We start from the raw sequence: 15,639 nt of genomic DNA on the forward strand, positions 1-15,639 counted from the left end.
TATTATTGTATTGCTCTCAATTTCTTCTAATCAGACCTGTGAATATTGGGTTTATATATTTAGGAGTTCTAATGGTGGGTGTTTATATGTTTATAATCCATTTTCCTGTTGATTTGACACTTTTATTATTATATAACAACCTTCTTTGTTGCAAGAAACAGTTTAGACAAAAAGTCAATTTTTTCTGACAGCCCCTCCTGCTGTCTTTTGGCTTTTATTTGCATGAATATCATTTTCCGTATGTTCATGTTTAGCCCATCTGTGTCTTTAATTCTAAAATAAGCCTTTTATAGACAGCAAATTATTAAGTCTTGTTCTTTTAACCATTCAGGTGTTCTATTCCTTTTGATAGGTGAGTGTAGTCCATTTAAATTTAAATTAATCATTATAAGTGAGCACTTATATTGATATTTTGTTAACTAGCTTACTCTGCAATTGCTTTTTCAATGTCTTTCTACCTTTCATTGTTATTTGATTGTTTTGTAATTTTTTACTTTCTTTTTATCTTTTGTGTATGTTGTAGGTATCCCCCTAGCTTAATTGATGTATACTTAACAATTAAAACTTTATATGTATAGTGTATACAATGAGATGATTTGATATACATATACATTTATCACAATAGGGTTAATTAACACATCTATCACCTCACATATTACCTTTTCTTTGTATGTGTGCTTGGAATGCTGTAAATCTACTCTCTTAGCAAATTTCAAGCATACAGTATAGTATTATTAACTATATCACCAAGCTGTACATCCCCAGAATTATTCATATTATAAATGAAACCTTACACCTTTGGACCAGCATCTCCCCATTTCCCTCACCTTCATGTCCTTGTAACTACCATTCCACCCTTTCTTTCTTTTCTTTTCTTTCTTTCTTTCTTTCTTTCTTTCTTTCTTTCCTTTCTTTCTTTCTTTTTCTTTCTTTCTTTCCTTTCTTTCTTTCTTTCTTCTTTCTCTTTCTCTCTTTCTTTCTTCTTTCTTTCTTTCTCCCTTCCTTCCTTCCTTCCTTTCTCCCTTCCTTTTCTTCCTTCCTTCTCTTTGTTTCTATGAATTCAATCTTTTCTTTCCCTTTCTCTCTCTCTCTCTTTCCCCCTTCCTTCCTTCCTTCCTTCTTTCTTTCTTTCTTATTTCACTTAGCATAATGTCCTCTATGTTCGTCCATGTTGTATCAAATGGCAGGACTTCTTTTCTTTCTTGTGGCTGAGTAATATTCCATTTTACATATATAGATCACATCTTTATTTATTCTTTTATTTATTTATTTATTTGCTGACCCCTAAGTTGTTTCCAAAGCTTGGATACTGTGAATAATGCTAAAATGAACATGGGACTGCAGATATGTCTTTGAGATATTGATTTTATTTCTGTTGGATACATACCTAGGAATGAGATTGCTGGGTCATGTGAAAGTTCTATTAATTTTTTTGAGGAAATTCCACACTGATTTCCATAGAGTTGTAACAAATTAAATTCCAACCGAAGTGTACAAGGATTCCCTTTTCTCCACATCCTTGCCAACACTTATATATATATATATATATATATATATATACTTTTTTTTTTTTTTTTTTGCGGTACGCGGCCCTCTCAGTGTTGTGGCCTCTCCCGTTGCGGAGCACAGGCTCCGGACATGCAGGCTCAGCGGCCATGGCTCACGGGCCCAGCTGCTCTGAGGCATGTGGGATCTTCCCGGACCGGGGCACGAACTCGCGTCCCCTGCATCAGCAGGCAGACTCTCAACCACTGCGCCACCAGGGAAGCCCAACACTTATATTTTTTGATAAAAGACATTCTAAAAGGTGTGAGGTAATAACTCATTGTGGTTTTGATTTGTATTTCCCTGAAGATTAGTAATTGTTTTACTATCTACTCATGTATTTGTTGGCCATTTGCGTGTATTCTTCAGAAAAATGTCCACTCAGATCCTTTGCTCATTTTTAAATCAGATTATTTGATTTTTCTGCTATTGAGTTGTAAAAGTCCTTTTTTTAGTCCTCTTATTAGATATATGGTTTTCAGTTCCATAGTTTACCTTTTCATTTGTTGATTTGCTGAACAGAAATTTTAGTTTAATACAGTCCCACTTAAATTTTGTTTTTGTTACTTGTGCTTTTGGTGACATATCAAAAAATATCATTGCCCAAACCAATGTCAAGAAACTAGTTCCCCAAGTTTTCTTTTATGACATTTATGGTTTCAGGGCTTATATTTAAGTCTCTAATTCATTTAGAGTTAATTTTTGTTGGTGTTTTCATATAGGGGTCCAATTTCATTCTTATTTGTACGTATCCAGTTTTCCCAGCACCATTTACTAAAGACACCATCATTTCCCCATTGTGTATTTTTTTGTTTGTTTGTTTGTTTTTTGTTTTTGTTTTTTACGGTACGCGGGCCTCTCACTGTTGTGGCCTCTCCCGTTGCTCCCATTGCGGAGCACAGGCTCCGGACGCGCAGGCTCAGTGGCCATGGCTCACAAGCCCAGCCGCTCCGCGGCATGTGGGATCTTCCCGGAATGGGGCACGAACCCGTGTCCCCTGCATCGGCAGGCGGACTCTCAACCACTGCGCCACCAGGGAAGCCCCCATTGTGTATTTTTGATTGCCTTGTTAAATATTAGGTGACACATGGGCTTATTTCTGGGTTTCAATTCTATTCCATTGGCTATGTGTCTATTATTTATGCCAGAATCATACTATTTTGATTACTATTGCTCTCAAACTATAGTTTGAAATCAGGAAGTGTAATGCCTCCAGCTTTGTTGTTCTTTCTCAAGAAAAGGGGGTATTTTGTGTTTCCATATGAATTTTAGGATTATTTATTTTACTTATGTAAAATATGCCATTGGGTTTTGTTGAATGGTTTGAGAAGGATTGGCATTTATTTAAATCCTTGGTATAATTTACCAATAAGATCATCTGGTCCTGAGCTTTACTTCATTGGAAGATTTTAAATTTCTGATTCAATTTTATTTCTAATTTTATTCTGTTCAGATTTTCTATTGTTAAGTGAGTTAGTATTGTTGAATTATAAGTTTCTAGGAACTTATCCATTTCTTCTAGGTTATCCAATTTGTTGGCATATGATAGTTCATAGTTGTCTTTTATGATCCTTGGCATTGCTGTGGCATCAATTGTAATGTCTCATCTTTCATTTCTGATTTAACTTATATGAGTTTTATCTCTTTTTTTTTCCTTAATCTAGCTTTAGGTTTGTTCATTTTGTTTATCTTTTTGCAAAAGCAGGTATGTTGTGATCTTTTCTGTTGTATTTTCTGGCCTCTATTTCATATATTTCTGTTCTGATCTTTGTTATTTCCTTCTTTCTGCTAACTTCATGCTTAGTTTGTTCTTTTTCTTTGAGTATAAAATTGGCTTGTTTTTTGCAGATCTTCCTTTTTTCTTAATGTATGATTTTATCACTATAAATTCTCCTCATAGGACTGCTTTTGTTGTGCTTAAATTTTCATTTCCTTTAGAATTTATTTTTATTTCTCCCTGATATCTATTTTGACCCATTGTTGAGAAATGTTTTGTTTCCACATACTGTCAGTTTTCTACTTTTCTTCCTGTTACTGATTGTTTAGTTTCATACAATTGTGGTCCAAAAAATGTTTGGTATACTTTCAATCATCTTAAGGTTTTTAAGGCTTGTTTTGTGACCTAGCATGTTATCTCTCCTGGAGAATGTTCTTTGTATGCTTAGGATGAATATATATTCTGCTGTTGAATGGAATGTTCTGATATGTCTGTTAGGTACATTTGTTTAAGTTTGGTTCCAGTCGAATTGCTCTTTATTGATTTTCTGGGTGAACGATCTACCCATTTTTGAAAGTAGAGTATTGAACTCCCCTACTATTATTATACTGCTATTTCTCTGTTTAGAGCTGTTAGAATTTGCTTAATGTACTTAGGTGCTCCCATGCTGGATACATATATATTTACAGTTGTTAAATCCTCTTGATTTGATCCCTCCTTGTCTCTTGTTTACAGTTTTGACTAAAAGTCTATTTTTCTGAAATAACTATTGCTATCCCTGCTCTTTTTTGATGTCCATTTGCATGGAATATTGTCTTTTCATTCACTTTAGCCTTTGGGTGTCCTAAATGCTGAAGTGAGTTTCAGTTTAGTTTTACCTCTAGGTAGTTTATAGTTGGATCTTCTGTTTGTTCTCCCTTTTTTTTTTTAATGCACTCTCTATGCCTTTTGATTGGAGAATAGAATGCATTTACTTTTAATGTTATTATTGATAGGTAAGGACTTACTAATACAATCTCATTAACTGTTTTCTGGCCACTATATAGTAAATATTGTTCCTTGGTCTTTCTCTTGCACCCTTTCTTAGAGAATTCATGATTTTCTGTAGTGGTACACTTTGATTCCTTTATCTTTTGTGTATCTAAAATAGGTTTTGTTTTGTGGTTACCACAAGGCTTACACAAAATATCTTATAGGTTTAACAGTCTATTTGTAACTGACAACAAATTCACTTTGATTGCATACACACTTTACGCTTTCACTTTCCTCCCCACCTATTTTGTTTTTGATATCACAATTTACATTATTTTGTATGTGTTGTATATTTTCATGGGTTCACATTACTAATTAATATCCTTTTCTTTCAGCTTGAAGAACTCCTTTCAGCATTTCTTGTAAGACAGATCTAGTACTAATGAATTCCTTCAGTTTTTATTCGTCTGGGAAAGTCTTTATATTCTGTTCATTGCTACAAGACTGCTTTTCCAGGCAAATAATTCTTCAGTTGCAGGTCTTTTTCTTTCAGTAATTTGAATATTTCATCCCTCTCTCTCCTGGTGTGCAGTGTTTCTGCAGTTTTATTAACCTGCTTATATCTTTATGGGGAATCCCTTTTGTTTGTGGAGGTTTTTCTCTCAGCTTCAAAAATTCTCTTTGCCTTTGATTTTAGACAGTTTTTTACAATGTGTCTTGTATATAGAATACCTCTTGTTTGAATCTGTTTGGGGACTTATGAAATGCATGATCTTGAATGTCCATGTCTTCCCAGCCATTATTTCTTTAAATAAACATTCTGCTCTTTCTCCCATTCTTCTCCTGGGACACCCATAATCTCTACAATGTTTCTCTTGATGGTCTCCAATAATTCCTGTAGGCTTTCTTCACTCTGACAGGATACTTTCAAATGAGTTTTTTTTTCTGCTTGATAGTTTGTGGTTGATGCTCTCCACTGTATTTATCACTTCATTCATTGTATTCTTCACTTTCAGAATTACTGTTTTGTTTTTTTATGTTTTCTATCTCGCTGTTAAACTTCTTGTTTTGTTCAATTATTGTTTATCTGACTTCTTTGAATTGCCTGTGTTTTCTTGCATCTCAGTGAAGTTCTTTAAAGTAACTATATTGAAGCATCTATCAGATAAATTGTACATATCCATTATTTGAGGTCAGTTAACAGAAAACTAATATGCTCCTTTGTCTGTACTGTAGTCCTTTGATTTTTTTGTTTCTTGAAGTCGCCTGTTGCTGTCTTCACACTTAAAGAAGCAATTGCTTCCTCCAGTCTTTACAGACTGACCGGGGAGGAAAATACATTCTGTCACACTGCTACAGGCTTTTCCAGACCTTTTTTAAGGACACACCAGTTCCACACATCTTGATCCCTGTGGGAGAGAATTTTGAAGATTGTATGCTTCCCTCTATCTGGCAAAGCCAGTCTGTGTGCTGACAGCTTCCTGGTTGCTTTCCCTGGGGCAATGACAAATGCTCATGTTTGTGTATTTTCTCACAATCCCACAGGGTCAGGCTGGCTTCTAGATGTCTCACTAGTCATCTGCAAAAGTTTGCATCGCCACCTTGGGGACATACACAGGGAGCTGGCCATGGGGCAGCGGGATGTGGATGTGTTGAGGGTGCCCATGGGTGAGAAGGATTCACAAACTAGGTGTCTGCAATGATTAGAGGGTGGGCTTCCTTTTTTTTTAAATGCCCAGAAGTGTCAATTTTATTTGTCAGTGCAGTAGGGGGCTAAGGCATGACATGTTGCTTCTAAGAGTTAGAGAGCCAGCAGTGGAGGGGAGAAGCAAGCCCTCTTGGGCTCTGGGCCCCGAGGCTGCCTTCTTGTCTGGGGGCTGGGCCTCAGACCTGAGCCCCAGAAGATCCAAAGCTTTGTTGAAGAGGTTGATGGGAGTGGAGCCATCGGTGATGAGGGTTGATTTTAGGCCCAGGCTCTGGAGCAGTTTTACCTGCATCTCCAGTCCTGCCACAGCGAGGTCCCTGATGATGCTGGGCCCCAGGCCCTCTGTCATCTTCTTGAACTTCTTCACCTCTACCTCAGCCAGCTGGTGGTGTCTACAAAATGGTCAGTAGGATCCTTGTCTCTTGATGAATTCTAGCCCTGGATGCTGTACTCCTGGCCTCTCCCCACCCCTCAGTCATGCAGATTACCCCATTATTCCGGACTGGGTGAAACAGAAGTGGGCCTTTTGATCAGCATTGCAAGTTGAGGAAGCTGGCCCTTACTCACATGCTCTTGTTTTCCCCCACAGGTGAAATCCTGTGCTGAGGGGGTCTCTCTGGGCACTAAGCTGTGCTACTTTAGGGGAGAGGTGACACAGGTAAAGTGAAACTGTTCCTCTAACCTTCTTTGATGCATTCAGTCTTGAATCTCTGTGCTCCAACAGTGTGCTATAATTTCTCTGCTAGACTCCTAGAATCCCACAAAGATATTCTTATCGATTCATGATTGTCAAAGTTTGTATCAGGAGAGACAGTAAAACTCCTATTCGGCCATCTTGCTGACATCTCTCTGTTATTATAGGTTTCTTCTTTGTGTTTTTTTTTTTTCCCCTGTATTCTTGACTGATGTCTATCAATAGGCACATTTATTTTGTTATATACTTATCAAGAAGTCTGTACATACACTCACACACACTTGTAAAAAATAAAACTAAATAAGTCCTTTGGCAAAACAAGAAAAAGTTGATAAAAACATTTTGCAGTGGATAATATAGCGGAGTCTTAGAAAATTATAAATATACTGGGATCTTGGACCAGTTTACTCACTGACACGGATGCATCTGGGAGGAGGAGACCAGCCATTCTCTGTACAGGTCATTGTGTTCTGGTTATTCTGAAGACTGTAGCCATCATAGCAGTGAACTCTCACAGTTTTACCTTGTAACACCTTTGTTCCGTAATTTGGGTAACGTCCATTGTGCAAGTAATTGAAAATACATTGTCCTAAGGATCATAAAGACAAGAGAAAAGAAAAAAAATAACATATATTTGGTAAAATAGCACATTAAAAATTAACTTTATGGTATTTACCTGACAATGCATTAGTATTCAAAAAGAACAAATAACTTAATGAAAATGAAAGCTACTACCAAGTGTTTGTTAAAAAAGAAAAAAAAATCAATATACCATGTTATTTATCTTTAGTTTTTATAATTACAATATGTGTAAATGATGCAGATATTCTTATAAAGTCTCTATATTTCTCATGTGATTTCCATGGAGAGCTCCTCATAAAAAGAAGGCTTATTTGGGTCTTTTTGCTCACAGAACTTGACCCTTGGCCTTATTTTTGTCGTGTAAGACTTAATTGTACTCACTTATGTACTATTGTTTCTCCACTCTTTGGAAGATTTATACACATAAAATTAAGAGGTTTACTTACTGAGGCACGGTACTTCTGGAGACCATCCATTTCGTGTGCATGTAAGGTAAGGCCGGCGATCTTGTGGCACAAAATACTGATCACAGTCAAAGCGGATCCAATGACCTAAGCTTACTGGAAAGTATCCCCTATGTTCATAAATGCTTCCATGTTTTATTACTGGAAAATCGCAAGGTTTAACTTGGAATAAAAAAAAAACGGTATGAATAATGTTTTACCTTAGTAAGCAATCAAATTAGAGATCAGATGTTTCATCTATGAATTATATTCCTATTAGCTTAATTACCCTCATTGCATTAGAGTTTCTAGGAAAAGAAAAGTTATAGAAAACTCAGATGACTGAGGTATGTAAGGAGGTCCTTGCTAATGAAGATCAAATTATGTCTTGTGGGTCATATTACATAAAATTTATATGTGAGCTCTCTTGGTAGAAAACTATACAGAGCTATTGATTTAATTATCCTTAAGTACATAAGTCCTAGCCTTGGTTGACTAAATTGGCATCTTAATCGAGAGATGAAAGTACAAATTTTACCATGCAGCTCATCTGTCTTCTTTTTCTTTCTCTTTCATTCTCATCAAAAATCAGGATCCTGGCTTTTATTCTCAGACCAAGTCAATGTAGGAAAACAGTTTTTGTTTTTAGAATAACACTCATTAGTTTACTTTTCTATTTATTGGAAATGTGTGATAAGTGTAGAGAAGCACAACAGTTGATCCATTGATCCACTGATCACATTACACAGAAAAAAAACATTCTTACTTAACTCTCAAACTAGACATTAAGGCATATTTTCCCTTCTTTATCTAATCAGAGAAATGAACAATGAATGAATAATTCTTAATATCCAAATGGTTACGATTAAGGGAAACACTTGAATGCTTATTTCTAATTTTAATTGGAGAATGATGTTTTTTCACTGTTTCTTATAAATATTTTAAATGAGGTCTAATATAATTACATTTATTGTTATTCTTATATATTGAGTGATTTTCACATGTATTCTTAAGTGTTATGTTGTTTATAACAGTTTTATATATAATATTTTTCAGAAAAATTTACCCTTTTTATTGGATGGTTTGGAGATAATCTAAGACTTTTAATACTACACTAGTATTTATTTTACATCATGAAATATGATATTAAAAGAACACATATGCAACACATTAAAGAAATGTACAACATGCACACACAATATTCATTACCATTTATATCTTCCTTAAGATCAATGATCCGTTTTCTTTTTTGTATGATTACAGAAATCTCTCAAGCTGTTTTTACAGACTTGCTATGTGAATTAAAAACTTTGAATCTTTGCATATCCTAATGTCTTTCTTTACAAAGACTTGTGAATGATACCTTCTCTTGGTATAGATTCTTGTCCTATAGTCTGTATCTCTCATCATTGATAGATTTCCCCCACTTGTGTGAAGCTTCCCACTCTTTTAAGATTGAAATGCTTATTTACTCTCATTCTTTTTAAGTAACAGACTAGTTTTTTTCACACTACTTTTTGGAGATTTAGAAGATTTTCCCCTCATCCATGGATTTTACAAATTCCATCATGTTATGTCAAGATATGTATATTTAACAATAATTCTACATTGGGCAAGCTTGGGTCTTTGTATTTGCAAGAACCAAATCTTAAAGAACTCAATTAACTTTGCCATTAAATTGTAGAGCAGAGATTTGAATCCTGATGATCTGATTTCAGAACTAGTATGTTTATCCACTTCATTATGTTTCTTCATACAATAGGAATACAGTTAAATAATCCATTGAGATTCGTTTCCAAAAGGTACGCACAGAGGGCATAATTGAAAGTAAGTATTATTACTATCACTGGCCCGAGCCCTGTTCCTATTCTTGTCTTTCATTCGGTCACATGTGAATGTGTTTGTATCTCTCTAACCAGATCATTTCCTGAAGCACGTGTACTATTCCACTGTGCTCAGATCAGCACTAACATTGGCAGGACTTACAACAGCCTCACTACCCTCTCACACTTCTACCAACATCTGGTCTCATGAGCAGCTTTGGCTGTGCCATCACAGTGTTGGCTCAGACTGATCTCAAAACTGATTAAAATATTCACTTTTTTAATATTAATTTAATTTAATATTTAATATTCACTTTTAATTTTTAAAAGTGTTTCTAGTCTTTCTGTACTTGTGCAGCTGACTCCTATGGCCCAAACCCAGGATCTTACAGTTATCACTGTTAAATTTCATGTTATTAGATCCAACCTCACACATGGGAGTCTTTCTGAGTGATGAATCTGTCCTAATGCAGATTCTCTTTCAGCACCCCTGTATCATTCCAGCGGTGAATTTGTACTGCATCTCCTCTACACCATTAAACTAGAGGAACGGAGCAGGCCTGAGAACACAGTCCTGAATCTGATAATCAGATAGGCTTATTTAATGAAATTATGAATATCTGATAAACCATCTAATTGGTCAATTTCCCCATCTTGTCCGCAAGAACTTCGGAAGTTCCCTTGTGGGATAAACTTGTTGAGGTACAGTCAGGCTCATCTGCCATATTCATAAACCAAACTTTAACATGATTAAATATTTCTCTTATATTTCTTATGCACATTGAAATCTGTTTCATACTGATAATAGCTTCCTTTTTAAGGGACTCATACTTTGAAAAATCATTTTGGACTTATGCCTGGAATTAATATTGAGGTCACTGATCTATTATTTGTATCATTACATTTTTCTTTCATGCAAGATCGAGTTTAACTGTAGTGCATCTTTACAATAAACTGTGATGTATAAAGAAAAAGAATATGATTGTAGAGACAGAAAACACTTGAAAAAAGGTAAAGGAAGCATCCCTAGAAATAAAATACTCTGTTCAGTTGAGTGACATTTTTCTAAATGTGATAGTTTTAGAAAATTCCACAATGTCTTGTACATTCCTCCCTCCCAAAATTAGAGCCTAATTCCCCACACTTGAATGTGCTGGACTTAGTGACTCACTTCTAAAGAATACATATGGCTGAAGTGACGGTGACAGTGTGTGACCAGGTCATAAATGGTATGGAAACTTCCTGCTCTCTCTGGGATCACTAGCTCTGGGGAAAGATAGCTTCCTCTCAAGCAATCTGTGGAGATGCCCATGTGGTAAGGTATTGAGGCTTCCCGCCCAAAGCCAGGTGAGAGAGCCTAGGAAGCAAATGAGCCATCAGGTGACTTGCAGCCCAGGCCAGCACCCCGACTGCAACCCAAGAAGTGTGATTCAGAGCTAGCCAACTAAGCCACTTCCTAATTCCTGACCCATAGGAGCTCTAAGAATATAAAGGTGTGTTGTTTTAAGCCCATATGTTTTGGGAGAATATTTTTACACAGCACTAGATAACTAATATCTAATATTTTTAATATAACTAATATTATTAGTTATTATTATTAGTTATTATTAGTATTATTACTAATATAATATTATTAGTTATTATTATATTAATAACTAATATTATATTAGTTATTAATATATTATATTAATATATTATATTAATATTAATATAATTATATTAATATAATTAGTATTATTACTAATATAATATTATTAGTTATTATTAATATAACTAATATTATTAGTTATTAAAAAATAACTAATATTTTTACACAGCACTAGATAACTAACACTAATAGGTGTTAGGTGATGTAAGTCTTACTCAATGTTTTAGTTCAGATATTAGAATTATATTCGAGAATTATATATTCATACACACAGACATATATTTAACTTTGAGTAGCAAAAAATTTAAAGAGTTTTTAGTTTACAAAAATGTTTTTATTCCTCCTTAGAACTGTCTACTTTGAAAACCGAAGAATGCCTCTAAAACCTCTACTTTGCAAACAAAGTAGGGCAAATACTTGGATTTATTCTGTCCCCATTTTTGTGTGTTTAAGAGAAAGAAACTTCAGAATTAAGAAGTAGGTCAAGATGTGAGTGAAACTTACAGGAACATCTTGGAGCAGGTGACCAGCCCTGGCTGGTGCATGTTGCAACATTTCCCTGGATCACAGGAGCAAAGCCACTTTTACACTCATAAGTGATTTTATATTCACCTCTGTATTTGGCTAATTGAGGTGTGTAAATACCATTTGGAATATAAGGAGGATCACATGTTATTTCTGAAAAGAAAAAAGATATGTGTACAATATAGAAATAACTATCCATTAAGAATAATCAAGCATATAAAAATGTAAAAGTGGATGTTATTTGTTCTTAGTACAGCACAAAATGTCATTAAAATGAGCACAGCCTCATACCCTTCCTGCTGTATCACTCATATTTCCCTCCATTGTATTTCTCATCTAATGTATCTGTGCCCCCTGGATTCTTGAATCCTCTTTCTCCAAAGCCAACACATGCTTCATGATATTCCATACCTGGCAATGGATTCTTGGTATATCACTTCAGCTATTCTTTCTACTTTCTGCAAGTTCCTCAGCTTCTGTCATTCTCACAAGTACTATTTACAAATATTCTGAGTCTCCTCCCTCCAGACGCTTGGTTGGATAGTATACCCCTGCCCCTTTGAAGTAGACATAAACACATGGCTTGCATAGGACAACGAAATGAATATGGAAGTAATATGTTTTCCTTTAGGGAGGAACAGTCATTGTGACTCTAACAGTCATTGTGTGAATTTTTATGTTCTCTTCCCCACAGCTGCAGTGATTAAAGGAAGAACATAGAGGGCTTCCCTGGTGGCGCAGTGGTTGAGAGTCCGCCTGCCGATGCAGGGGACACGGGTTCGTGCCCCGGTCCGGGAAGATCCCACATGCCGCGGAGCAGCTGGGCCCGTGAGCCATGGCCGCTGAGCCTGCACGTCCGGAGCCTGTGCTCCCAACAGGAGAGGCCACAATAGTGAGAGGCCCGCGTACCGCAAAAAAAAAAAAAAAAAAAAAAAGTATGCCTTGGCAATCAAAAGTTTAATGTCGCAGACACTTACACTACACTAAGGTATTCTATTCCTCCTCCCATTTATTCTTCAACCTGTTTCCATCTGGCTTCTCACACCACCATTGTGCTGACATTGCTCTGACAGAAGTCACCAATATCCTCCAATTTCCAAATTCAAAAATCTTTGTATTCCACATATTACAGTGTCTGGTGTATATTATTAGCTAAACTCTGTAATATTTGACACTGCTGATCACCGACTTCTTGAAGTTCCCCAGTGCATTACCTTTGTATGTCCTACTTCTCCTTACCTTTGTCTGAACAACACGATTTAATTTTGTTTAGTTTACTTATAGTTACTCCTCTTCTTCCACCACTCCACTTAATTCTTAGGCCCAGCCTACTTTTCCAATCGCATCCCCTACCACTTTCCTACTTATTTTCTGTGCTACCACCACACTAGCCTTCGGTCTGGTTTTCACACATGCCAAGCTTATGCCTATCATTTGCACTTTCTGCTCCTTGTGTCTTGAACGATTCTCCTCTAAATCTTCATAGCGATGCTTATCACCACGCCAGAAACATCTTCCCTGAAGACCCTGTAAGTGTTGTATGAATGAAGAGAGATGCCTTGTACTTGGATCTACATGAGTATTTGTCCTTGATTTTGTTGTTTTCCTCATCATATTCTCTGTGTAATTCAAGACTTGTCCATGACAAAAAGCTTCCCTGTTATGCTAATAAATTCTTCAGTCTATATATCCAGTTGCAGCTCACATTGGACAGGTCCATATGTAAAACTCAAAAGCATACTCAGCTTATCATATATCAAACTAAATCATCATCCTTCTTTCAGTATATGCTTTTCTTCCTGTATATAACATTGGAATTTGTGACACAAGAGCCTCATGACAGAAGCCTGGAAATTTACCCCTATATTCCTTCCTCCACATCACTTCAAAATTCAGTCAAACACCATATTCTATAAAGTTGGTATTATTGCTTATATATCTCCTCCCTTTCATAAGACACCTCCACTGTGTATGGTCAGCTCTTAGAGGTAGTACAGTAGTCTCCTAATTGGTCTTAAATTTATATTCCATTCTGCCAGATAAGCTTCAGTATGCCTCTGTTGCTAACATGATAATATATTTATTAGCAACAATTATATTAGAAATAATAGAAATTACATGTGATCACCTAAACACAAGTTTTATGTGAAACAGATCTTCACTAATTAACACTAACTTCAAATGAACCTTAAATGTGTTCATTTATTCTTTTCTGTTTTTTCTCTTTCACTTCATTCTGCTATATCTATCATATTTTCATATACGCAGTGAAGTCCAGTTTACATGTCTTAGTTTTGTTTGTTTTCTTTTTTTTGCGGTACGTGGGCCTCTCACTGTTGTGACCTCTCCTGTTGCGGAGCACAGGCTCCGGACGCGCAGGCTCAGTGGCCATGGCTCACGGGACCAGCCGCTCCGCGGCACGTGGGATCTTCCCCGACCGGGGCACGAACCCGTGTCCCCTGCATCGGCAGGCAGACTCTCAACCACTGCGCCACCAGGGAAGCCCCATGTCTTAGTTTTTACTACATGCTACAGCTGAACTTAGTACCAAAGTTTGAACTCAAAAGTCACAATATATAAATAAACGTGTTTCACTAAGATACCTACTAAATAATATTGGGAGATTTTGTTAAATTAATTAAGAGTAGAAGAACTTCTAGGGATCTCCATTAAAATAATCATGATCTCCATTAAAATAAATAATGTTATTAAAACATTGCCAGGGCAATGTTTAAGAGAAGTTAGCCTAGGTAGGTGCTTCTATTAAAATAATAATAATAATAATATTTGAGGCTGTCTGAATATGTAAGGCCAAATTTTTTCTACTTTTAGAAGCAACCATTAAGCACTTGAAATAAGAATAATTAATTCAAGGTTAACACTCTGTTGTGAATCGTAAAAAATCCAGTCTGTACAGGGAACAGAGAGATTTGCATCAAAGGTGGCTTTTATTTAACAGGTCTTGGTACTTTTATTTATTCCTGTGAGTGACTTGTTGTCAGAGACTATCCCTTATTGGATACAGAGACCAAAGTTTGGACAAATCACCCTCAAATAAAACCCCTGACACGTACAAATCATAGACCAGATAGAAGACAATTTAAGTGTTTTATCCTAGACTATTTTATTTAAATTTACTTTTATGACTTAATTCCAAATTTCTTGTAGAGTTCTACAAAATAAGATATGTAGATCTGGAATTTATCGTTATCAGCAGGTAGATCCTTCCAATGTACCATGAAAATAGGGAGAGGTATTTGTGTCATTAGCTGAGGTAAGAGAGTGGAGTTTCTTTTAATAAAAGACTTCTCTATATCTAGTTAATGTAAACTGCGTTTTAATAAAATGAAGCATCTTTAAGAGACAGAGCATGCTTATCTAATTTGGGGTGAACCACTCTTTACTTATATTGATCTTTAGCAAATTATCTTGTAAAAGAGAGAGTACCAATCCTAATCCTGGTATCTCTCTCGCTAAAGAAAGCAGGACCTTAAAGCATACAGTCTTGAATTTTTAGGTTATGACTTGTGACTGGGAAAATGAACTTTTAAAAGGAAAATGTCTTATAAATGTGGATTCTTTAATGTGTGTGTGTAAAGGAGTCTAGTTTTAAGAGAAGTAAGCCTAGAAATTGTAGTAACACTGTGGGAAAAAAAAGAGATTTCCCACTACTAAAACGGATCTGTTCTAAGGAGGAGTTTTAAGTAGGTAGGTAAGTGACCAAGAAAAAGGAATAATTCAATAACTTCTACGTCATGTTATCCTGAGTCCTATGTCCAAGTAAAATTGAATTCCTGAAGCTTTACTTTGAATTCATCGAAACCTGGAATTCATTGAAACTTTATTCTAATGTTTATCCTCAATACAGGACAAGAGTCCTGATATAAAATAAGTGGTTTATAAGCTCTATTTTGGTGATTGGATGGATAGAAGAGGGGCTCTGGAAGTAGCATATATGGCAGAGTTTGACACCAGAGAACTTGTG

The 15,639-nt window shown here is 35.8% G+C and overlaps 1 protein-coding gene across 6 annotated transcripts in view; it reads right to left on the reverse strand.

The window, feature by feature from the left end:
• LOC101329460 (complement factor H) overlaps window positions 1-15,639 on the reverse strand; it is a 125,345-nt gene that overhangs the window by 58,981 nt on the left and 50,725 nt on the right. For all 6 annotated transcript variants that reach the window (XM_033850539.2, XM_073800172.1, XM_073800175.1 and 3 more), the window contains 3 exons: window positions 11,634-11,807; window positions 7,662-7,841; window positions 7,046-7,222 (listed from right to left, as the gene is read on the reverse strand). In XM_033850539.2, the coding sequence (XP_033706430.1) occupies window positions 7,046-7,222; window positions 7,662-7,841; window positions 11,634-11,807 (531 nt within the window). The remainder of the gene's footprint in view (window positions 1-7,045; window positions 7,223-7,661; window positions 7,842-11,633; window positions 11,808-15,639) is intronic.

The sequence above is a fragment of the Tursiops truncatus genome, chromosome 1 (assembly GCF_011762595.2).
Source record: "Tursiops truncatus isolate mTurTru1 chromosome 1, mTurTru1.mat.Y, whole genome shotgun sequence".
Lineage (NCBI taxonomy): Eukaryota > Metazoa > Chordata > Mammalia > Artiodactyla > Delphinidae > Tursiops > Tursiops truncatus.